Source organism: Schistocerca serialis, chromosome 1 (assembly GCF_023864345.2).
Source record: "Schistocerca serialis cubense isolate TAMUIC-IGC-003099 chromosome 1, iqSchSeri2.2, whole genome shotgun sequence".
NCBI lineage: Eukaryota > Metazoa > Arthropoda > Insecta > Orthoptera > Acrididae > Schistocerca > Schistocerca serialis.
In genome coordinates this window covers 1,250,083,947-1,250,110,439 of record NC_064638.1, presented here as the reverse complement: position 1 = coordinate 1,250,110,439, position 26,493 = coordinate 1,250,083,947, and the positions used below count along the sequence as shown (strand labels likewise).

At 39.6% G+C, this 26,493-nt stretch overlaps 1 protein-coding gene across 1 annotated transcript in view; it reads right to left on the bottom strand.

Annotated features, from left to right (window-relative positions):
- The window catches only part of LOC126419408 (serine/threonine-protein phosphatase 6 regulatory ankyrin repeat subunit C-like), a 372,581-nt gene that overhangs the window by 92,649 nt on the left and 253,439 nt on the right, over window positions 1-26,493 (bottom strand). The window contains exons 13-14 of the mRNA XM_050086600.1: window positions 13,766-13,876; window positions 3,097-3,195 (exon numbers count right to left, since the gene is read on the bottom strand). Coding sequence (XP_049942557.1) covers window positions 3,097-3,195; window positions 13,766-13,876 — 210 coding nt within the window. The remainder of the gene's footprint in view (window positions 1-3,096; window positions 3,196-13,765; window positions 13,877-26,493) is intronic.

Below are 26,493 nucleotides of genomic sequence, written 5' to 3'. Positions count from 1 at the left end.
TTTAATTATTTTCATTTTCTCCTCTTCTACATTTGTTTCTTTTATTATTATTATTCTTTCTTTCTTTCCTCAGACGTTATGTCTGGTCAAAAATGGAAAGTGACACAGACCTTGATCAAGCATGACTTCCTTTTAACTGTACGGTATATGTTATATTGCATTTAGGAACTTTCGGGTGATTGAACATGTATCAATAATTACGGATTTCTGTAGTTGTTTATATAAGTTTGGATGTAGCTGTATTGCAGTGATGTACTGGTGGATATTGTATGGTATGACTCCTGTAGTTGATAGTATAATTGGTATAATGTCAACTTTATCCTGATGCCACATGTCCTTGACTTCCTCAGCCAGTTGGATGTATTTTTCAATTTTTTCTCCTGTTTTCTTTTGTATGTTTGTTGTATTGGGTATGGATATTTCGATTAGTTGTGTTAATTTCTTCTTTTTATTGGTGAGTATGATGTCAGGTTTGTTATGTGGTGTTGTTTTATCTGTTATAGTGGTTCTGTTCCAGTATAATTTGTATTCATCATTCTCCAGTACATTTTGTGGTGCATACTTGTATGTGGGAATGTGTTGTTTTATTAGTTTATGTTTTATGGCAAGTTGTTGATGTATTATTTTTGCTACATTATCATGTCTTCTGGGGTATTCTGTATTTGCTAGTATTGTACATCCACTTGTGATGTGATCTACTGTTTCTATTTGTTGTTTGCAAAGTCTGCATTTATCTGTTGTGGTATTGGGATCTTTAATAATATGCTTGCTGTAATATCTGGTGTTTATTGTTTGATCCTGTATTGCAATCATGAATCCTTCCGTCTCACTGTATATATTGCCTTTTCTTAGCCATGTGTTGGATGCGTCTTGATCGATGTGTGGCTGTGTTAGATGATACGGGTGCTTGCCATGTAGTGTTTTCTTTTTCCAATTTACTTTCTTCGTATCTGTTGATGTCATGTGATCTAAAGGGTTGTAGAAGTGGTTATGAAATTGCAGTGGTGTAGCTGATGTATTTATATGAGTGGTTGCTTTGTGTATTTTGCTAGTTTCTGCTCGTTCTAGAAAGAATTTTCTTAAATTGTCTACTTGTCCGTAATGTAGTCCAATATAATAGAAGGAAACATTCCACGTGGGAAAAATTATATATAAAAACAAAGATGAGGTGACTTACCGAACGAAAGCGCTGGCAGGTTGATAGACACACAAACAAACACAAACATACACACAAAATTCAAGCTTTCGCAACAAACTGTTGCCTCATCAGGAAAGAGGGAAGGAGAGGGGAAGACGAAAGGAAGTGGGTTTTAAGGGAGAGGATAAGGAGTCATTCCAATCCCGGGAGCGGAAAGACTTACCTTAGGGGGAAAAAAGGACAGGTATACACTCGCACACACGCACATATCCATCCACACCTACAGACACAATATGTCTGCTTGTGTCTGTATGTGTGGATGGATATGTGCGTGTGTGCGAGTGTATACCTGTCCTTTTTTCCCCCTAAGGTAAGTCCTTCCACTCCCGGGATTGGAATGACTCCTTATCCTCTCCCTTAAAACCCACTTCCTTTCGTCTTCCCCTCTCCTTCCCTCTTTCCTGATGAGGCAACAGTTTGTTGCGAAAGCTTGAATTTTGTGTGTATGTTTGTGTTTGTTTGTGTGTCTATCAACCTGCCAGCGCTTTCGTTCGGTAAGTCACCTCATCTTTGTTTTTATATATAATGTCCATAATGTAGGTTTTTTATGTCGATGAATCCCCTTCCTCCTTCCTTTCTGCTTAATGTGAATCTTTCCGTTGCTGAATGTATGTGATGTATTATATATATGTGCCATTGTGATCATATAAGTGTATTGAGTGCCTCGAGGTCAGTGTTACTCCATTTCACTACTCCAAATGAGTAGGTCAATATTGGTATAGCATAAGTATTTATAGCTTTTGTCTTGTTTCTTGCTGTCAATTCTGTTTTCAGTATTTTTGTTAGTTTTTGTCTATATTTTTCTTTTAGTTCTTCTTTAATATTTGTATTATCTATTCCTATTTTTTGTCTGTATCCTAGATATTTATAGGCATCTGTTTTTTCCATCGCTTCTATGGAGTCACTGTGGTTATCCAATTATTATTATTATTATTATTATTACTATTATTATTATTATTATTATTATTATACTATTATTGTAAAATGTAAACTTTACTAGCTGGAAATGTCACAATTAATAAAATATTCTGACTGTTATGCTGTGGTCAAATGGATTTAACCCTAATTTAAAGTTTCATCCTCATGTGCAGAGGACTGTTTCAAAGAGGATTGTAGCTTCTTTGATTGCCCAATTCACACACTGGCCCACAGATGAGAGTGTGACAGTATAGAGCCAGGGTGTGAATCGGGTATTCAAAGAAGCTACGATCTCCCTTGGAAATATCCTACGCAGATGGCGACAAAACCCCGGATTTTAAGAAGAAATCCATTCAACCAAGGCATAGTCACCTGGAACACATTATTAATTATACTATTACTGTCATTTTATGTAAGATGTATTTGTATGAATTGTTTCTGGCAACTAGAGGACTGTTCGTGTAAATCAAGCTTCTGGAAACAAAGAAAATTTGACAAATTAAGATTATCTCACATATTTACACTCTTGTTCTTCCATTTACAAGGAATACTGGCCAAACTTCAGTTGGATAGAGAGCAAATGATTTTATCATGCTTTATTGCAAAGAAAAAAGAATGCAATATGGCAGTGGGAAGAAGTATGGGGAGTTGATAATCCAGAAAATGATAAATAAGTTGCATGCTTAAACAATGAAAGTTATCATAAACTGAGTAAAAACCAACATGGCATGTGCTGTCATTTCCAATTTGTGACTGAGGAAGGGTTTCATTTATTGAATTCCTCGATTGCAACAACAAACACACAAATAGATAGCCAAATATACACTTCCGTGCCTCAAGCATCACTGTAGATCTATGGATCTGTTTTTAATTTTTATCTGATTGTAAGCTCTGGTAATTTGGTAATTTTTCACAGCTTTTCAGATCACCAATATTTTTTACACTATTATCAGTAGAACATGCTACTAATGAGACAGTACCTCATAATAGTTACATCTGGTTTGCATCAGAAGTGGTGTCGCACCATCCTTGTCCACAGCATTTACATCAGCTCTGGCCTTGATGAGTACTTCCACATACTGAAATCAGAGAAATATGTTTCAGAAGTACTCATGTGAAAACAACTATACTACTTTGATTATTTTAAAATATAAACCTTTTGCTACACATGTTAGCAAACACACCAGAACACACACACACACATTACAGTCACTTTAGTTACTAGTAGCATTTGAACATTTATTTAATTTATTTGATATTGTAGTGTTTTCAGATTACAAATTAGCCTCTGTGTCCTTAAAGTAGTCACAAGTAAATAATCACCAGCATAAGTAGAAGAGTCTACCTCATGTTAACCACATGCACATTTCACAAATTTATTTTCAGCACACAGAAAAGGAATTTAAAAATACTACGAGTATATAAAGGTAGTAACTGACTTCATTGTAATGAGCTGTTTGAAAATATCAGGATTATAACAACACAATATTACATTATCAAGCCATCATACACATAAAGAAAAGATTATCAATTGTGACTGTCAGTGATTTCCATTTATTTAACATCTCCCATCAAAGGTGTCAACAAGGATGGAACAAAAGGGAGCATTTGCCTCCTCTGATCAGAACAATAGACTTTTTATTCATTCTCAAATTCTTGTCCATTCATGGAAATGATTTTCTTTGTTTACACCACACTGTAGGCTTGCCTTTCTGACCTCTTTGGAAAATATTTGGGCTTTAGCATTTACCACACAATGTGTGTTTGTTTGTTGAGCTTCTCACAAGAAATTACATCACTCCTTCATCATGCAGGTGATTTTGGCACTATCCTGTAGTCAACTTCTATAGAATATTGTTGAAATAGAAGTATCTAGTCTCTCTTCTATCAATTCCACATGCCCCCTTGTTTAGATACACAAAGAGACCATCCAGGAAACCTGAGACACATATTTTAGCTACAGTACATTCTCTCATATCTGTCCCTAGTTCCCAGAAGAACATCACCCTTGCCCCACTGCACAGCTTAATCACAAATGAATTTTACCATTTGTCTTAAAAAGACAGGTAAAAAGTGTGGAATTTCAAGATCAAAAACATGTCCTCTCCAGAAGCTGGACCTGTCAAAACACTGTGGGATGGAACACAGCACAATGTGCAGTAATAAAGTTATAAATTCTGCATTCATATGGCATGGCTGCACAATGATATCAAACTGAGGAGACAAGGACCATCTTCATGAGTCCTAGACTGTTAAGAGTCAGTTCCATTGACTGATTTGAGGGCTGTTTTTGAAGGTTTCAGTGCTGACCATGGATTACACTTTACACAGACAACCTAAAAAGTAGGTTTCAAAAAAAAATTCTTCCATTTATATTACATCAGTCAACATTAAAAAAAATAGATGGCATGAAAATAGTGTAATAAATCCATTAACAAGACCAGTCATGAAGCTTCAAAAGCAATTAATACTCTACACCATATAATACATCAAGAAACATAGTTTAAAGTTTATTTCCTGTGTCTCCACTTTGAGGAGTATCATTCAATGGCAGTTTTTTACGGTTATTTTGTTGATACACATTTTTTCCTGACAGCAAGGTCTTTAGCACCTGTAATAAAATGTAATGAGAATAGTGTGGAGGAATATCATAAAACAACTAAAATGAGAACTGTGAATAAAAACGTAAAGAAATTACAGAAAAAAACTTGAATACACACACTCACATCGATAGCAATGAAACTCACTTTGTCAAATCACTAACACAAGGTTCAAAAGCTACTCTGCAACACACTAAATCTCCCAGCCTAAATGCTTATGATATGGCAGTGGATGTTCTGTTAAGAAGAAAGATGCGGTATTCCTTCATAAATGCAAGCATGTCTGAAGAAACAGGCACTGTGGTGACTACGGCCACTAAGGGAATGATGACAATGAAAATTAGTGCTGGACCAGGACTTGAACCCAGATTTCCCACTTTACATAAGCAGTTGCCTAAACCACTTTGGCTAAGTGTGCATGCGTAATGGCTAGATCCGGACTTCCATATGTCACTGTTACTGCATCACAACCTGTACTTATACATACATTATGTAATCCCCGCAAAGGCAACAACATTTTTATTGAGTCACTGTCCAGTATCAGTTGATAAATATGGTATTGCTGTGCCTGTGTTGCTAACACCCGAACCTCCAGACATTAGACACTCAGAGCAGTACCAAATGTTGTATGTCAATAGAGTATCATCCAAAACACTGATTCAGTTAGTGCTATGTGCTATCATGCAGCAGAAGGTGCATAAACGGTAACATCATAACTATGGAGTACAGGCAAGGAGGAATAGTTTTGTTGATCTTGCATGGGTGAATTGGTAGAGCTTGTGGTCATGTCCCATGCTCAAACCCCACTGTTGGCAATTCGTTTGAACCGTTCATATGTGAAACTGTTAACTGGGAGAACATTTTCCTGGCATGTAAAAGGACTTTTCGGAGTGTGTAGCAATTTTCTTTTGGCAGTCTGCTTTCACTTCGTTAGTTGAAAGTAGCAAACCTGTAGAGCACATTTGTACAGAAAGGTGTGGTGTTCTGTCAGACACATGTAACAGAACATGCACCACTCATGATGAAGTAGCCAGTGCATCTGCAGTTTCCCTGGACAAATATAAACAATCGATATAGTATAATAAAGAAGCAGTTGCATCGCATGTGTGGAGGTATTAATAGTCCACTGAACTCTTTCGTGTGTAATACAGTAAAAAATAAATATAACATTACTGTCATTGGGGTACGAACTCAGGACTCATGGTACAATGACCTAATGCTCTACAAACTTCCCCACACGGGCCACATCTTCATCTACATCTACATCATATTCCGTAAGCCACCTAATAGTGTGGGCAGAGGGTACTTTCGGTACCATTATCTGATCCCTCCAGCCCCATTCCACTCGTGAACAGTGTATGGGAAGAATGATTGCCAGTAAACCTCTGTATTGGTCTAATTTCTCAAATTTTCTCTTCATGGTCAATATATATGATGTAGGTGGGGAGAAGTAATATGTTGTCTGACTCCTCCTGAAAAGTGCTGTCCTGAAATTTCAATAGTAATTCTCTCCATGATGCACAACGCCTCTCTTGTAACATCTGCCAGTGGAATTTGTTTAGCACGTCCATCACGCCCTCTCACCAACTAAACAATTCTGTGGTGAAACACGCTGCTCTTCTTCATTGGATCTTCTCTATCTCCTCTATCAGTCCTACCTGATATGGATCCCAGTTAGATTAATAATACTAAAGAATCTTTCATGGATAAGTGACATTTCCTTAAGATTCTCCTGACAAATCTGAGTCTGGTATCTGCTTTTCCCACTATCTGTTTTATGTGGTCATTCCACTTAAGGTCATTCTGGATAGTTATGCCTAATATTTTATGGCAGACACTGTCTCCAGCTGTTTTTCATCAATAGTGTAGTTGTACAGTAGTGGATTTCTTTTCCCATATATGCACAAGATGTTACATTTATCTATGTTCATGGTCAGCTGCCCCAGCCTGCACCATTCATCAATTCTCTGCAGGTTGTCCTGCAAATTCTTTCTATCTTCTGGCATTGCTACTTTGGTATAGACAACTGCATCATTTGTGAATAGCCTTAAAGAGCATCCAATGCTTTCTACTACATCATTTATATACACTCACGCTCATAAATTAACGATAATGTTGATACATGGTGAAGCAATGCTCTGGTGGGCGGTTTTCAGGTTTAAATCACCTCGGCGTATGACCATGTGGTGCATTTGACCTGCAGTCATCGCACGGTGGCACTGGGAGCAATCCACATTCACAGAGTTGTGTTGGTGCATGTCAGAGTACAGTGCAGCGAGTAAGTGTGCAGACATTTTCAGATGTGCTAATGGTGACTGTGTGTTGAAAATGGCTCAAAGGACACATATTGATGGAGTTATGAGGGGTAGAATACTATGCGAATGGAGGCTGCTCAAACACAGCAGGTCATAGCACGGGCCCTCTGTGTGCCACAAAGTGTGATCTCAAGATTATGGCAATGATTCCAGCAGACAGGAAATGTGTCCAGGTGCTACAGTACAGGACGCCCACAGTGTACAACACCACAAGAAGACCGATATCTCACCATCAGTGCCTGCAGACGACCATAGAGTACTTCAGGAAGCCTTGCTTGGGACCTTACTGCATCCACTGGAACAGTTGTCTCCAGACACACAGTCTACAGACCACTGAACAGACATGGTTTATTCTACTGACCCATGGTCACAGTAGAGTCCGGAAAAGCCTGGTGTCAAGAACACAGTACATGGTCATTGGAACAGTGGTCTCAGGTTATGTTCACAGACGAGTCCAGGTGTAGTCTGAACAGTGTTTCAAACTGAGTTTTCATCTGGTGTGAACCAGGAACCAGATACCAACCCCTTAATGTCCTTGAAAGAGACCTGTATGAAGGTCATGGTTTGATGGTGTGGGGTGGGATTATGATTGGTGCATGTACACCCCTGCATGTCTTTGACAGAGGAACTGTAACAGGTCAGGTGTATCGGGATGTCATTTTGCACCAGGATGTCCACCTTTTCAGGGGTGCAGTGGGTCCCACCTTCTTCCTGATGGATGATAATGCATGGCCCCACTGAGCTGCCATCATGGAGGAGTACCTTGAAACAGAAGATATCAGGCAAATGGAGTGGCCTGCCTGTTCTCCAGACCTACAACCCATCAAGCATGTCTGGGATGCTGTCGGTCAACATATCACTGCACGTCTTCAAACACCTAGGATACTTCAGGCACTCTGCCAGGCATTGGTGCAAGAATGGGAGGCTATACCCCAGCAGCTGCTCGACCACATGATTCAGTGTATGCCAACCCATTGTGCAACATGTGAACGTGTGCATGGTGATCATATCCCATATTGATATTGAGGTACATGTGCAGGAAACAGTAGTGTTTTGTAGCGGATGTGTTTCAGGATAGTTTTCTCAACTTATCACCAATACTGTGGAATTACAGATCTGTGTCATGTGTGTTCCCAATGTGCCTATGCTATTAGCACCAGTTTTGTGTAGTGCCACAATGTGTGATACCACATTCTACAGTTATCCTTAATTTATGAGCATGAGCGTATATTGTAAACAGCCACTGTCCTATCACACTTCCCTGTGGTACTCCGGATATTATCTTTACCTCTGTCAATTTTGTTCCATTAAGAGCAACATGTTGAGTTCTATCTGCGAGAAAGTCTTGTATCCAGTCACAAGTCTGCTCTGATACTCCATAAGCTCTCTCTCTCTCTCTCTCTCTCTCTCTCTCTCTCTCTCTCTCTCTCTCTCTCTCTCTCTCTCTTTTTCTCCACTAAACGTCAATGCGGGGCAGTGTCAAATGCCTTACTGAAATCAAGGAACACGGCATCAACCTGGTGCCACTGTCCTCTGCACTGTGGATCTCACGGAGGAATAAAGTGAGCTGAGTTTCACAGGATCTCTGTTTGTGAAATCCATGTTGGTTTTTATACAGGAGATGTTCATTTTCCAAAACCGTCATAATTCTGGAGCATAAAACATGGTCCATAATTCTATAATAGATTGACATCAATGAAATAGATCTATAATTGTGTGGATCTGTCTTATGGCCTTTCTTAAAAGTGGGAATGACCTGCAATTTTTCCAGTCATTAGGCACCTTTTGTTGCTCAAGTGATCTACAACAAATTACTGCTAGGAGGGGAGCAAGTTCTTTCACATAATCATTATAGAATCTTATAGGTATCTTATCCAGTCCTGACACCTTTCCACTACAAAGTGATTGTAGCTGCTTTTCAGTGCTGTGATTGGTTATCTCAATATCTGCCATTTCGAAATTTGTTGGTTGGTTGCATGGTTTAAACGAGAGGGGAAGGGACCAAACTACGAGGTCATCGGTCCCTTGTTCCTAATAAAACAATGCCACAAGTGTGAGAATAAAATAGACAAGACATATAACACAAAATGGAAAGAAATTAAAAGCCCACAAGAACAAAGGAAAGGCAACAAACACTAAAAGGAACAAAAGAGGACAAGAAAACAACAGAGAGATGCAAGAAACAGTTAGAAGAGAGTAAAAGAATGAAGCGGTTACAGTGGCTGGCCAACCACAAAAATAAAAAGGGAAAGCCAGCCACCCTGCAACACATTAAAACCTCCATCCTAAAAGGACTAAGGTGGAGGACACAGAGTGACAAAGGACATGCACAAAAACTCAGATTTAATGATAAAACCCACCCTCATGGATGAAACGTAAAACCAAATCAGCCTATGAGGTGTTGTCTGCTAAAATCAATGATAATGGTCCGGTAACCAAAGATGCAGTCGCAGGGCAGCCAAAGAAGGACAGAGCAGAAGAATATGGGCCACTGTCAATCGGGCGCCACACCGACACTGAGGTGGCACAGTGCAGGAGGTAGCCATGGGTCGCCCAGGCATGGCCATTGTACAGCCAGCAGAGAACCACGGGGTCCCTGTGAGAGGCCCTCATTGAGGACTTCCACACATTTGTGGTCCCCTTAATGGCTTGCAGTTTGTTGTGCGTACTGAGATTTTGCCATTCCGTCTCCCAAAGCTGAAAAACATTGCGTTGTTATAATGAACGCAGATCAGTTGCGGGGATTATGATTTCCAGAAGTGGTTTCCGTGTAGCCTGTTTGGCCAGCCTGTTGGCAAGTTCATTTCCTGGAATTCTAACATGACCAGGGGACCAGACGAGCACCACTGAACAACTCGACCATTATAGGGCATAGATGGACTCCTGGATGGACATTACCAAAGGATGACAAGGGTAGCACTGGTCGATATTTTTCAGGATGCTCAGGGAGTCAGTAAATAAAAGAAAAGACTCTCCTGGGCATGAATGGAGGTACTGAAGTGCATGAGATTTGGCCACCACCTCTGCAGTGAATACACTGCAACCATCAGGTAAAGAATGCTGTTCAATACGACTGCAGTGAATGTAGGCAAAGCCAGTGCGACCATCAGCCGAGCCGTCAGTGTAAACCACTTCAGAGCCCCTTCACTTCAAGAATCAAGAGGAAGTGACAGCGGAGAGCAACAGGGTTAACAGAGTCCTTAGTGTGACATAAAAGGTCCAGACAAAGCTGCAGCAGGGGCTTACACCATAGAGGCGTAGCACATGAACGGAAAGCATGTAGAGGTGGTAAAGGGAAGGACTCCAGTTCAGAAAGAAGGAACAGCACGCGAACCACAATCGTTAGCCCTGACCTGGGCCACTGATGCAGGAGATGGACTGCCACGGGCGGGAAAAGGAGACGGGAATTTGGATGCTCAGGAGAACTACAAATGTGTGCAGCGTAACTGGCAAGTAGTTGTGCACATCTGATCTGCAATGGAGGAAGCCCAGTCTCCACCTGTACACTGGTTACCGGACTTGCCCTAAAAGCTCCTGTCGCTAGTCTAACCCCACAATGGTACACAGGGATTAGTAAATGCAACGCTGAGGTCACTGCCGAACCATAAACCACACTCTCATAGTCAATTCGGGATGTAAGTTAACAAGGGCTCTGTAGAGCCACAGCAACATAGAGTGATCTGCACTCCAATTGGTGTTGCTCAGGCAATGGAGAGCATTGAGGTGTTGCCAGCACTTCCGCTTAAGCTGACGAAGATGAGGAAGCCAAATCAATCGTGCATTCAAAACCAGTCCTAAGAATCGATATGTCTCCACTACAGTGAGTGGATCATCATGAAGGTAAAGTTCTGGGTCCAGATGAATGGTAGGATGCCGACAGAAGTGCATGGCACACGAATTTGCAGCTGAAAACTGGAAGCCATGGGCTAGAGCCCATGACTGGGACCTTGTGGATAGTTCCCTGCAGACGCCGCTCAGCAACACCAGTACTGGAGCAGCAGAACAAAATGCAGAAATCGTCTGCATACAGAGATGTTGAGACTGAAGGCCCTACAGCTGCTGCTAGACTATTAATGGTCGCTAAAAAGCAATAGATACTCAATACAGAGCCCTGCAGTATGGCATTCTCCTGGAAATGGGGGGAACTAAGGAGGCACCAACTTGGACATGGAAAGTACGAAGTGAGAGGAAGTTTGGACAAAAATCAGAAGCAGGCCCCAGAGACCTCACTCACACAATTTGTCAATGGTATGCTGTCGCCAGGTTGTGCCATATGCTTTATGTAAGTTAACAAGGACAGCAACCAGGTGTTGGCATCTGGAAAAGGCTGACTCGAGGGATACCAGATTATCAGTGGTAGAGCAACTCTGGCGGAAGCTGACCTGACGTGGGGCCAGGAGACTACATGACCCAACTCAACCGTCGACACACCATGTGTTCCAGGAGCTTACAATGAATGCTGGTGAGGCTAATGGGCTGATAGCTATCCATGTCAAGTGGGTTCATACTGTGTTTGAGTACTGGAATGATGGTGCTCTCACGCCACTGTGATGGAAAGACGCCATCACACCAGATCTGGTTGAACACAATGAGGAGATGTCGCTCGTAGTCAGGCGAGAGATGTTTAATCATCTGACTGTGGATCCAATCTGGCACAGGATCTGTGTCAGGGCAACATGCAAGGGCGCTTAGGAGCTCCCATTGTGTAAATGGAGAATTATAGGGTTCACTGTGGCATGTAGTGGACGAGAGAACCCTCCCTTCCAATCTCCATTTGAGAACATGAAAGGCTGGGGGATAATTCTCCAATGCAGAGGAGCGAGCACAGTGCTCAGCAAAGTGCTCGGCAATTGCATTTGTGTCGGTAGACAACACTCCATTGATGTGAACACCAGGGGCACCCGTTGGGGTCTGGTACCCAAAAAGATGTTTGATCTTGGTCCAGACTTAGGAAGGTGACTTTTGGCACCCGATGGTTGAGACATACCTCTCCAAACACTTGTGTTTCCTTCTTTGTATAAGCTGGCGAACGTGGGCATGGAGCCATTTAAAGGCTATGAGGTGCTCTAGGGAATGGTGCCGCTTACGTCGCCGTAGAGCTCGCCAACACTCTTTAGTGGCCTCAGCAACTTCCGGCACCCTAGAGAACGAGGGATCGTGTTTTCTGCTGCAGAAACGACCATTGTGGTGACCTGGTCAACCACAACATCGATGGCACAATGTGGGTGAGAATCAATGGTGACAGCAGAGGTGAAGGCTTCCCAGACTGCCTTGCCTAAATCCCATCTGCATAGGCATCCATGGGCATGACACCGGGGGAGTGACAGGAAGATGGGAAAGTGGTCACTAGCACACAGGTCATCATGTGCTCTCCAGTGGATAGATAGGAGTAGTCCTGGGCTGCAAATTGATAAATCAACAGTCGAGTAACTACCATGAGCCACAATGAGATGTGTGGTGGCCCCAGTATTTAAGAGGCAGAGGGGTTATGGGGGTTAAAATCTCCCAAAAGTAGGAAAGGTTTAGAGAGTTGATCAATCAGGGCAGGCAGGACGTTCTGGGGTACCGCACCATCTGGAGGAAGATATAAGTTGCAGGCTGTTATTTCCAGCATTGTCCTTATCCTGACAGCCACAGTTTCAAGAGGAGTTTGAAGGGGTACAGGTTCACTAAACGGCGAGTTCAGGACATAGATGCAAACACCACCTGACACCCTATTATATTCACTACAGTTCTTGTAACATCCCTTATAGATGCGGAGGGCAGGGGTTCGCATTGCCGGGAGCCAGGTTACCTGGAGGGCAATGCAGAATGCAGGTGTAAAGCTTAACAATTGCCGTAGCTCAGCCGGGTGGTGGAGAAATCTGCCACAATTCCACTGGAGGATGACGTCATTGTTAGGCTGGGAAGGCATGAATCACTCAAAGAGGCAAATTACGCCTCAGGGTCACCTGCTGCCACTGATTGAGTACCTGTGTGATTGACATCCATTGTGTCTGAGTGTCTGGCGAGATCTAGGTCCTCAGCAGATGCCAGAATCTCCACCACATCCTCAGATGCAGAGCTTGAAGGGAATGGTGGCATGGGTGCCATCGCAAGTTCTGGATTCTTGTGTGCCTTCTTCTTTTTTGGTTTCTCTCGCTGTTCATTAGGTGTTTCTGGCTGGGAGTCTCTCAATCGATAATTAATAATTGTCTGTTACTCCTGCTACAATAATAATTTACAGCTCTACATTTTTTAATACAACAACATCTGTTTACATAAAACAAATGAATATTTCAACAGACTGACTTCCAATCCAATTGAATGGCTAAATCAGAGTACAGATTTCACCCCAACTTAACGTCACAGAGATGTGTTACATCAGTGAATGACCCTTGGACCCAACTACACAAAATTACTATATAACTGTTCATGATGGTAGCAGAGGGGAAAAAAACTGTAGGCCATTTCTATAATTTTGTATAATCCTCCTAAAGGAGTAGAAGTGTGATCACGAATGAAAAGTATACCTATGTTAAATTACTGCTAAATGTAAACTACTGATTGGGAGGTCTGGTTATTAATGGCAATAGAGAGTATACCGAGAACAATTTCATTTGGGAAATGTTTGGCTGACTACTGCCATCCCAACAATAAATATTTAACATACTGCAGAGCCTGTAGTCTGTTTCAGGTTGAAACCTACCTCTTAGTTCAATATATCAGAGCATCAGAATTTGATAATTTTATACCTTACAATTTCCTGCCTGTGCCGCATAATGTAGTGGTGTTCTGCCATGATGGTCAGTCTTGTCCACTCTAGCTCCAGCTTCTATCATCTTTCTTGTGAGGTGTATTATTCCCTGGAATAGAACACCCATGTGTAAGTAACTAATAAGAAGAAAATAAAATAAAGATTAAGGAACTCATGTAGCATCACTGCACTTACAAATTTATACACTTTTCTATGATAGTTCTAAGAGTTTCTGTTTATGACTACAATTGTTTCAAGGACTTCATGACCTCATAGCATGTTTTTGCAATATTTTGTACCTCATGTTTTCATTCAAAGTCATTACAAAAACTATGGTATCGAGTACTTTTGTTAGAGTTGATTGACTTCTTAGAAATAGCTAATCTGTTTTTTCAATACAGGGCAATTTCTTGACACAGTATGAGCTTCACTGCTGTACACTGTCCAAGATAGGAAATTAATATATGTGTATCAAAAACATGTGCGCACAGCCTTAAAACAGTAGTTTCTGAATAAGTGGCAGTAATGCAATGGAGCAAACTTCAGGTTCTGGTTCTTCAGGCAAAGTGTTTGAGAAATCTGGGTTTTTGTGATAAGTATGAATGCGTTTTACACATATAAAACATACTTTGTTTGCTTGATATTTTCTGTTCTTGTTTTTCACATAACATAATATATATGTTTATTATATCTGCACAGTATGCCAATTTTTTCTAGATACCCCATTCTAATATTTAATTCGTATTAGCAAAATTATAAAAGTAGACATTTTGTTTTTCTTAGAAATAATCAAAACATCTTTATTGTACAACATTGTGTACTGAATTAAGAAATAAAATGAAAATGTTAATCCCTAACTGAAATAAAAATAGAAAGAAAGAGGGAGAGAGTGAAACATAACTACAAAATTATACATAAATAAAATGGGTCACATTTCACTGCAGTAATGAGACCCAGTGCCTTATTTATTCAGCTAGGAAGAAAAAGTCTTTACACTAACTTGCTGTTTTACTAGAAAATTAGGTACAATTTTAATTAAAATAATTAAGTATAATAGACTTTCAGACTTTCTGTCGGCTCAGCCTACAGCATCTGCCTCTGGCTGAAATGCATATTGACTGATGTCATTCACCTCCACAACATCAGGGTGAAAAACATCTCCAACTTTTATTCCAAAGTTGCACAGAACTCCAGCAGCCACAAAACATTCCTACACTTTTTTTTGTTTATATCACATTGTTTTAGTGGGAATTTGGAAATATTTCTCCCAAAAACAGAATTTACACTATTACACATCTGGTAGCAAAATGGGCTCTGTCGTAGACCCTTAAGTTCCTATGTGGCATCGAAATATAGGACTCTTAAGATTACCACATTCAAAATCTTCATATTAGCAGCACAGGTGATTTTTGTACTGACAGAAAAGAAAATCTTGTAATTTCTACATAGTTCTGCTTGTGCTTCACAAGGACAAAATATGGGCATATGTACACAATCTATGGCTCCAATGACATTCAGTATTCTCTTTTGTTCCTTGATACATTTTCTTAGTTCCATGGCCTGGACACATAGCATGTCTTTAAGGCGATTGAAGTGCTTATTACTCTGCTAAAACCCCTTCCAGCAATGGTATGATGGATATTACTGAGATCCCCTGCTACATAACAGTAAAAATGAAGTTGCAGCCTAGGAGACAAAGCATGATTCCTATCAGAATTATGCTGCAGTAACGGCTCCATTATACCAATCAGTGACTAAAAAGATCCCTCAAAAGCTCAAGTCATTGTCACTACACATAGTCAATGGGCCTCTTCTCTTCATTATAGCCCTCATTCTTGGGATGTCAACATCTTCCTCTACCAGTATATATATTCTTCACAGTCAAGGTATCCATAGAATATACAATTTATCATGCAAAAACAAAATAACACACCCTACTCTCTAACTTTACTCCTACTACTACCACTACCACTTAACTGTAAATTTTGGTCTTATTTCCTACTTAATTCACTAATGTAGAAGAAAACTCTATGCTGGTGCAGTTGTTGCATCAGTTGTTGTTTTGTTGTTGTTGTGGTCTTCAGTCCAGAGACTGGTTTGATGCTGCTCTCCATGCTACTCTATCTTATACAAGTTTCTTCAACTCCCAGGTTTACCTCTACGATTTTTACCCTCCACACTGCTCTCCAATACTTAATTGGTGATCTCTTGATGCCTAGAAACATGTCCTACCAAGCGAGTCCCTTCTTCTAGTCAAGTTGTGCCACAAATTACTCTTCTCCCCAATTCTATTCAATGCCTCTTCATTAGTTATGTAATCTACCCATCTAATCTTCAACATTCTTCTGTGGCACCACATTTCAAAAGCTTCTATTCTCTACTTGTATAAACTATTTATTGTCCATGTTTCATTTCCATACATGGCTACAAGCCATACAAATACTTTCAGAAATGACTTCCTGACACATAAATCTATACTTGATGTTCACAAATTTCTCTTCTTCAGAAACACTTTCCATGCCATAGCCAGTCTACATTTTATTTACTCTCTACTTTGACCATAATCAGTCATTTTGCTCCCCAAATAGCAAAACTCCTTTACTACTTTAAGTGTCTCATTTCCTAATCTAATTCCCTCAGCATCACTCGACTTAATTTGACTACATTCCATTATCCTCATTTTGCTTTTGTTGATGTTCATCTTATATCCTCCTTTCAAGACACTGTCCATTCCATTCAACTGCTCTTCCAGGTCCTTTGCTGCCTCTGATAGAATTACAATGTCATCGTTGAACCTCAGAGTTTTTATTTCTTCTCCACAGATTTTAATTCCTACTCCAAAGTTTTCTTTTGTTTCCTTTACTGCTTGCTCAATATACAGATTGAATACATCATGGATAGGCTACAACCCTGTCTCATTCCCTTCCCAACCACTGCTTCCCTTTCACGCCCCTCGACTCTTATAACTGCCATCTGCTTTCTGTACAAATTGTAAATAGCTTTTCCCTCCCTGTATTTTACCACTGCCACCTTCAGAATTTGAAAGAGAGTATTCCAGTCAGCATTGTCAAAAGCTTTCTCCAAGTCTACAAATGCTAAAAATGTAGGTTCGCCTTTCCTTAATCTGTCTTCTGAGATAAGTCGTAGGGCAGTATTGCCTCACGTGTTTCAACATTTCTATGGAATCCAAACTGTCCTTCCCTGAGGTTGGTTTCTACCAGTTTTTCCATTCACCTGTAAAGAATGTGTGTTAGTATTTTGCAGCCGTGAATTATTAAACTGATAGTTCAGTAATTTTCACATCTGTCAATACCTGCTTTCTTTGGGATTGAAATTATTATATTCTTCTTGAAGTCTGAGAGTATTTTACCTGTCTCACACATCTTGCTCACCAGATGGTACAGTTTTGACAGGACTGGCTCTCCCAAGGCTGTCAGTAGTTCTAACGGAATATTGTCTACTCCAGGAGCCTTGTTTTGACTTAGGTCTGTCAGTGCTCTGTTAAACTCTTCACACAGTATCATATCTCCCATTTCATCTTCATCTACATTCTCTTCCATTTCCATAATATTGTCCTCGAGTACATTGCTGTTTTATAAATCCTATATATACTCCTTCCACCTTTCTGCTTTCCCTTCTTTGCTTAGAACTGGGTTTCCATCTGAGCTCTTGATATTCATACAAGTGGTTCTCTTTTCTCCAAAGGTCTCTCTAATTTTCCTGTAGGCAGCATCTATCTTACCCCTAGTGAGATATGCCTCTACATCCTTACATTTGTCCTCTAGCTATCCCTGCTTAGCCATTTTGCACTTCCTGTCGATCTTATTTTTGAGACGTTTGTATTCCTTTTTGCCTGCTTCATTTACTGCATTTTTATACTTTCTCCTTTCATCAATTAAATTCAATATATCTTCTGTTACCCAAGGATTTCTACTAGCCCATGTCTTTTTACATTCTTGATCCTCTGCTGCCTTTACTATTTCATATGTCAAAGCTACCCGTTCTTCTTCCACTCAATCAGTTATGAAGTAAATAAATTTATGTCAGCAATAAATGAAAAATCTAGTACTGCAGTAATTTATTCCTTTAGTTCAGCGCTCTCTCTTACTAACTTACTACTGTAGTTTCACTTACTTTTGTTTGATGTTTGCCACCTTTAATGTACATTTGATTTATTCTTCTCCAGTAACATCATTCCCCTAAGAAGAGAGGACATTATGCACTAAATTAAAACTGCATACCACAAATGGCCCTTTCCTTCCACATCTCTAGCTGCCAAACATCAATGAAGAACATACTACTGCTTGAGTAAGGGAGGCAAACCTAGTGTCTGTCTCTTATTTTCAGTGCAAGACAATTCCACCAATTTGCCCAATAAGAGATGAGGCCAGCCTCACGCTCATTTTCTCTCGAGTAATTTTTCCTATGAAGATCCCACAAAGGTGGAAAACGGTCTAAGTGTCATACACAAATTCCTTGAGCATCTGACCTACAATAGAATATTTGAAGTAACAAATGCATCCCTATGGAACAAGTAGGATTCAGACCTGGGAAAAGTTGTAACAATCAGGTACTCTCTGTCTCACTATTTATATAAAAATGGGTATGAAAAGAAATTAGTAAGTATTGCTGCCTTTCTGGATATATCAGCTGTTTATGACACTGTTTGGTGAAAAGAATTTCTTTCAAAATTCAAATGTGTTGTCCCACATCACAAACCTACAGACCTACTTACAACAGGCTAAGCAATACATATTTTCAGATCTATTCTGACAATGACAGATCCAGAATATTGAAACTAAGATTGGTTTACCTCAAGGATTCATCCTAGATCCCCTATTTTCAATCTGTACACATACAACTTGCTGGAAAGATCTTCAAGAAAATTCATTTATGCTGATGACATTGGGTGGCTCAGAGCTCTAACTTTTCTGATGCTGAAATTATCTTATCCACTGGTACAGAAGTCTTGGATGTATACTTCAAGAAACGGTTCATCCACTTACCAGGTGTAGAAGTATGAAACCAGAATTTGGTTGCAATAATTACATGTCTGTTGTTTGATACTGATAAACAATATTTTTTTCAAAATTATCTCCATTGCTATTTGTACATTTCTCCTACACTTCGGCAGGCTATGAATCCCATGTCACAAAAACAGTTCTTCTTTTGAAGCAAACCAATCAGCAAGCCATTTTCATATAAATTGAAGCATTGTTCAACGAGAGCATGGTCCAGTGATGCAAATAGATGATAATCGGATGTAGCTAAGTCTGGAGAATAAGCCACATGCCCTAGAATTTCCCAACTGACTGCCTGAATCATTTCTCTGACCTGTTTTGCTGTGTGCAATAGGATGTTATCAAGGAGCAATATGACTTTGTGTTGCCTTTTTCCATATTCTGGTCATTTTTCATGTAATGCTCAATTTAAATTGATCATTCGCTGTTGGTAGCAATCAGTATTAATAGTTTCACCAGGCTTTAGCAGCTCATAATAGATGACACCCTTCTGATCCCACCAAACACAGAGCATTGTCTTCTTTCCAAAGCAATTTTGTATTGGAGTGGATGTCGCTGGTTTGGCTGGATTCATCCATGGTTTACGATGGTTAGGATTCTCAAAATTAAACAACTTTCTTTTGTATCTGGCGAGCAATATTTCACAAGTGGCATTTTGATTTGCTTGCTGTCTTTCATTTAGTTCACACAGAACCCTTTTTCCCACTTTCTGCATCTTTCCCATAGCTTTCAACCAAAGAGAAAGGGCTTTCTTCATCACATTCAATTGTTTCATTAGTTACTGTTGAGTTTGAGTATCATCTTCATCCAGTTTGGCCTGCAATATGTTGTCTTTGAACTTTTTCAGTGGTTTCCCATGCTTATCGTTTCTCACATCAAAATCACCACTTTCGAATTTTTTGAACCACTCGAAACACTGTGTTTTCCCAAGAGCATGTTCACCAAAAACTTTGACAAGCATTCAAGGCAATTCTGTAGCAGTTTTCTTCAAATGATAACAGAAAACCAATGCTGTCGAAAAATTGTAGTTCATAGGCACAAAACTCAATATGTTTAAGGGTTTGAAACAGATACCAATGTGTGAAAATTGGGTTATTTTGTGTTGACATTCATCATCTTTCATTACAGGAAGCAGATGGCACTGCAAACATGGTCTCACAGTCCCTACACTTACAGCTAGCACCATCTACAGGGAAATTCCAGTTTCATTTTCATACTTGTACACCCGGTAAATGCTCAGAAGACAACTATGCAATTGGTAAGCAATTTAGAAACATGAAGTCAGATTCAGGGTCAAGCCTTGTCACACTGCAGTATACCAAAATACCTCCTAATAACATTAGACAGAACACTAAGTTACAATTAGCATCTTTCCAACATAGTTGCTATAGTCAAAACAAGAAATAACTGTGTTCAAAAACTTGCTGGTAACTTATGGGTAGCTAACGTTCATGTTTTAAGGCCCACGGCCTTAACACTGTCACACTCTGTTGCCAACATGGATCAGCAGTGTTCACACTAAGAAGATAGGCATGCAATTCAATCAATCAGTGCAAATAATTATGGGCTGTACAGAAGTGACAATGATTATTTTGACAAACACATTTTCAGCATTAGGATGTGCATCACATACTTGCCTGCCTAGCAAGCCTGTCTTAGTTCACCATTCAGCAGCACACATCTATGTAAACACATGCATCAGCATTCAGTGCAGTGTGTTGCAACAAGTGCAACACTGAATGTTGTTGTGATCAGTTCAAAATTATTTTGACACTGTGGTTCAGTGTTACAACACAAAAACATATCTCAGTGTTACATTGAATATCTTTGGTTTACATTACCCTTTATTTTGTTTTTATCAAGTTTGCAATATGCTGAAAGTTAAAGAGTATTCAGCAGACCTCAAGAATGTGATAATCAATGGTCTACAGCAAGGCAAATCTCAGGCACATGTTGGTCATGATTCTGGTTTGGACAGGATGACCCAAAGAAAACTGCTATTGGCAAGTACAGAGAGCTGCGTGAATTCCACAATGTGCAAATACTGAACAGTACCATAAAATGGATCCTCAGAGAGTCTAATCTTCAAGGCTGGTGCCCAAGCAAAAAGCCGTTTATGCTGGCAAAGAATAGGAAAGCCCGACTTGAGTTTGCCAGGGCACATAAGGCCTAGACATCTCAACAGTGGTTGCATATAATCTGGAGTGATGAAAGTAAGTTTAATCTGTTTTCTTCCAATGCAATTTGTTATTTTCAAAGACTGCTCAATGCAAGAAACAATATCCGTACCAAGCATCCACTGTTACACACGGTATGGGAATGTCCTGCTGTGGAGATGCTTCTCTCATTCAGGTGTTGGCCCTTTGGTGCCTATTGAAGGCATTAAGGATCATTTCAATACTGTGAAATCTTGAAAATGAACATGTTGCCCCATGCCAAAGATAAAGTGGAATGAAACTTGGAATTTCAACATGACAATGATCCTAAGCAAACATCTGCTCATGTCACAGACGTTTTGAGAAGGATGTGAGTAAGGACGCTTAAGTGGTATAGCCAAAGCCCAGAGCTCAGTCTGATTGAAGACCTTTGGGAAGAACATGATCAAAGTCTAAAGCAATGAAAATTCTCAAGCCATGACAAATATTGCAATCTTTTGTTAAGGAATAGCAGAAAATCACCCTACAGTTTTTGGCTGCCCTCATAGACTCCATGCCGTAACACTGTGCAGATGTAATTATGGTGAAAGGTTATGCAACTGAGTACTAATGGCTATGTACACTGATTCGAGTTCCACAGGTCTTTTAAACTGCAACATGGCTTCTGTCAAATAACAGTAATTATGTAAAACTATCTGTGATGCCTGTTACAGAACACAGTGTTCCTTGTTTTGTGATATTAGAGCAATTAGCACTGTTAATCAAGTGACATAAGAGTTATAAAGATTTTCCTTTGAATAAGTTGTTTTTCTAGTGAAAATGTGTTTGTCAAAATACTGACAGTTGCCACTTCATTTACAGTGCACACAACCTACAAATTTATGTTTGCAGTAATATCCCACCTCCAGTGCTAATAAGAACAGAAACTCTCCTGAAGGCTTGGAATAACATTCAGAAGAATCCTCAGCCACCCATTCATCAAGATATTCCATAAGCAGAACAATGCTTGAAATCTAGAAAACAGTCATGGTCCACAGCAGATGACCTTGTTGGACCCTCTTTCAGTGTCAAACCATTCATGGAAAATCCAGTGGAAGCAGTCATCAATAGTCAACCAACATCTAGTTGAGAACCCTTCCAAGAGGATACAAGGATGCAGACATCAATGGAGGGTCATAAACTGGATTCTAACCAGACAAGGCAGATGTGGTCTCCTAATGCACAAGGGGAGATGGGATAGTTTTGCAGAGTGGAACTGTGGTGCCCCCTTAGAGTCAGTTCATCATATTATTACTGATTGTCTTCTTTAAGCATATAAAAGAATGATAATGGACATTCACCATGCTTCAGACGAAGCAGCCTAATGGATCAGTGAACTAGACCCAGAGATGTAAAATTATATGAACTTGTTACTGTGCACATTCATCCAAAAATGATGTATATATGTTTCTGCTTTCATCATACAAAAAATAAAATGCAAAAGAATTCTAGATCTAGGCAAGAAAGTGACCACATCAACAATCTCCGTGACAATGTCAAGTTCATGATGAAGGCAGAGACTGATTGTGCCTTGCCGTTCCTTGACATTCTCATCTGTCATAGAGAAAGTGTAGCCACAGTGTCTACCAGATACCTACCCACACAGAACAACAGCTGCATGCTAACAGCTATCACCATCCACCTTAGAAATATTCTGTTCTGAAGACCTTGGTGAATCGAACTGAAGCTGCCTCAGATGTTGAAAACCTGCCAAAGGAATTGAGTGAGTTACAGAAAGTATTGAAGTAAAATGGCTACAACAACCACCAGATTTCACAAGGCATCTTTTGAAAAACACAGAAGCAGAAGGACCCTGAGGAGAACTCTAAGAAGCTTTCATTTTTGCTGCTCTGCAGCTCAATAACAAGGAAGATAAGCCTGTTCCTAAAGAGGCACAAAATGGATCCTCTCTTCAGGAGTCCAACAAAAATTAGGCAACTTATGGGGTCCTGTGAAAGATGATGTATGCTTCAGAACGCCAGGAGTATATAAGAAACCGTGTGGGTGTGGAAAGTTGTACTATTGAACAGCACTATACAGGACATAAGACAGGCTTTTGCCTTTGGTACCCTGAGAAATTACCAGTAGCAGAGCATGCTCTAGAAAGCAGACATTGCATTGCATTTGAAGTGACATCAGTTATTACACAGACTAGTAGTTCATGGAATAGCATAATTAAAGAGGTGGTTGAGACAAAAATATGTGACTACATCCTCAATAAAGACACCAGCCTACAGCTAAGTTTGGCTTTGGACCCAACTATTGGAAGGTTGAAGTGTGTGCGACAGGCACACAACAAAAACATTACCCTATTTGGCGCTGGAGTGAGCACCAGTGATGTCACAGAAGGCAGTGCAGCTATATACGGGCGGTAGCAGCAACCAAACAACAATCATCACCTGTACTCAACTGAAAGCTTGTGGATTTCAAAACACTTGACATGGCTGGAAGCTCAAGACAATTTTATCAAGAAAGTGAGCATTTCATACTAAATTGAGGTTCACTGCAAACTGCATTGAAAGCAAAACTGGCAAAACTTGTATTGCATTTGTGGAAATGCTAGATAACCCTGCTACTCCTCTACTAGCTGTATGAAACCAACCAATATTTTCCAATTAGTTTCCAGCTTTTGTAGACAGCAGTCATGTCACGTGTGGATGGATATGTGTGTGTGTGTGTGTGTGTGCGAGTGTATACCCATCCTTTTTTCCCCCTAAGGTAAGTCTTTCCGCTCCCGGGATTGGAACGACTCCTTACCCTCTCCCTTAAAACCCACATCCTTTCGTCTTTCCCTCTCCTTCCCTCTATCCTGACAAAGCAACGATTGGTTGCAAAAGCTAGAATTTTGTGTGTATGTTTGTGTTTGTTTGTGTGTCTACCGGCGTGCCAGCACTTTCGTTTGGTAAGTCACATCATCTTTGTTTTTAGATATATGACCATAACTTTTCCTGCAGATAATATGGACTTTGGCTTTTGTGACGCTGGATCACCATTTTCCACCTACCATTTTAATTGCCATTTTGTTCTTGGCATGAACTGATAAACCCATTCACAGAATAAATCTGTAGATAAAACCAGTTGCATTCTGTTTAAAACTATTCAAAGATTGTTTGTACATACTGATATGTATTTGGTTAGCATTCAAAAATTGCAACGATAATCATGCACAAAGCTTTCTCATAGTTAATTCTTCGCATGATTCCTCTTTCTTCTAAAATACCTATGCTTTAGCTACTTCATACATTCTTAAATGCTGATCATCCAAAACACACTGTGCAATTTTCAATGTTTTCATCTGTGGTTGTAGTTTTTGGGCCACCATCATCTTTAAGAGAAGTAAACATGTATTAAATTCAGATGTCCATTCCTTAACTATGAGACTGAAGACATAAATGGTACCTTTAGATTAATTCCTGTAGGTCAACATACTATGAAAATTATGCTATTCCACTTATCAGGTTGATTTACATCATTGCTCAATCTATCAGCAAATTTGTAAATAATGGTGCCATCATTGAGCCAGACCTATAACTAAGCTTCTTCTAATACATACGAATATCAAAGTGATACCTCTGAAATCAGATGACAGTTGTAAAATATTAAAGTGGTTATCAAAGTAGCTTATTAAAGTGAAAAATTACTTTTGTTTCTTTTTGATTTCTTGTAAGCTATACAAGACAGCCTTCAAGCTGGAGAGCAGGTAGATAAAAGCTTTTACTTCTCAGTCAAACAATGGAAAATCCAGGATGGAATATGAAAAGGACAGTTGCTACTCACCTTATAGCAGAGATACTGAGTCATAGATAGGCACAACAAAAAGACTAGACACAGACACACACAAAGACGCGCACGTGCGCACGTGCACGCACGCAGGCACGCATGTGCACGCACGCATGCACACACGCATGCACGTGTGACTGTAATCACTGACAGCTGTGGCTTCAGCTGCCAGTGTGTGTGTGTGTGTGTGTGTGTGTGTGTGTGTGTGTGTGTGTGTGCATTCGACAATGGCCTTGTTGGCCGAAAGCTTATTTTGTGATAGTCGTTTTGTTATGCCTGTCTTTCACTGCTTAGCGTGTTTAGTGAATTCCATTCAGCATCACTATTGTGAGAGCTGGAAAGATCATGTGAAAACTGGGTTTCTACCTTTTGTGAAAACCATCATCAAAAGTAATGTACCTTTTTTTACACACAAACAACTCTTGTATATAATAAAAAGTAGTGTAAACAACCCACAAAGTCATGAGTCTTAGGCAAAATATTAGAGTTTTAACCAACAGCTAAATCATAGATTAGATTAGATTAATACTAGTTCCATGGATCATGAATACGAAATTTTGTAATGATGTGGAATGAGTCAAATTTTCCAATACATAACACAATTAAGTTAAATTAACAACATAATCAAGTTAATTTAACAACTTTTTTATTTTTTGTTTTTAATAATTTTTTTGTTTGGTTTTTTCTTTTTTTTTTCTTAATGTATATCTAAAAATTCCTCTATGGAGTAGAAGGAGTTGTCATTCAGAAATTCTTTTAATTTCTTCTTAAATACTTGGTGGTTATCTGTAAGACTTTTGATATTATTTGGTAAGTGACCAAAGACTTTAGTGGCAGTATAATTCACCCCTTTCTGTGCCAAAGTTAGATTTAATCTTGAATAGTGAAGATCATCCACTCTCCTAGTATTGTAGTTATGCACACTGCTATTACTTTTGAATTGGGTTTGGTTGTTAATAACAAATTTCATAAGAGAGAATATATACTGAGAAGCTACTGTGAATATCCCTAGATCCTTAAATAAATGTCTGCAGGATGATCTTGGGTGGACTCCAGCTATTATTAGATTAGATTAGATTTACTTTCATTCCAATTGATCCGTAGTGAGGAGGTCCTCCAGGATGTGGAACATGTCAGAAAAACAACAATACATGACAAATATTTACAACTAAAACAAATAAGCTAATGTACCATTCCACAGGTCCCAAGTGGAATGATCGTCATTTTTTAATGAACACTATATGAAAGTCATTTTACAAATACTAATGCACTGAAATTAAAATAAAAAAGTTTCTATTTATTTATAAGGTAATAAACATGTAATACAACTACTATAATACTTATTTACAATGAACACATTACTGCACTGAAATGGTGCAGAAGTTAGATTGTACACACACACACACACACACACACACACACACACACACACACACACACACTGAACACATTACTGCACTGAAATTGCGCAGAACAGATGATGTGACTTACCGAACGAAAGTGCTGGCAGGTCGATAGACACACGAACAAACACAAACAAACACATGAAATTCAAGCTTTCGCAACAAACTGCTGCCTCATCAGGAAAGAGGAAAGGAGAGGGAAAGACGAAAGGATGTGAGTTTTAAGGAAGAGGGTAAGGAGTCATTCCAATCCCGGGAGCGGAAAGACTTACCTTAGGGGGGAAAAAAGGGGTATACACTCCCACACACACACATATCCATCCACAC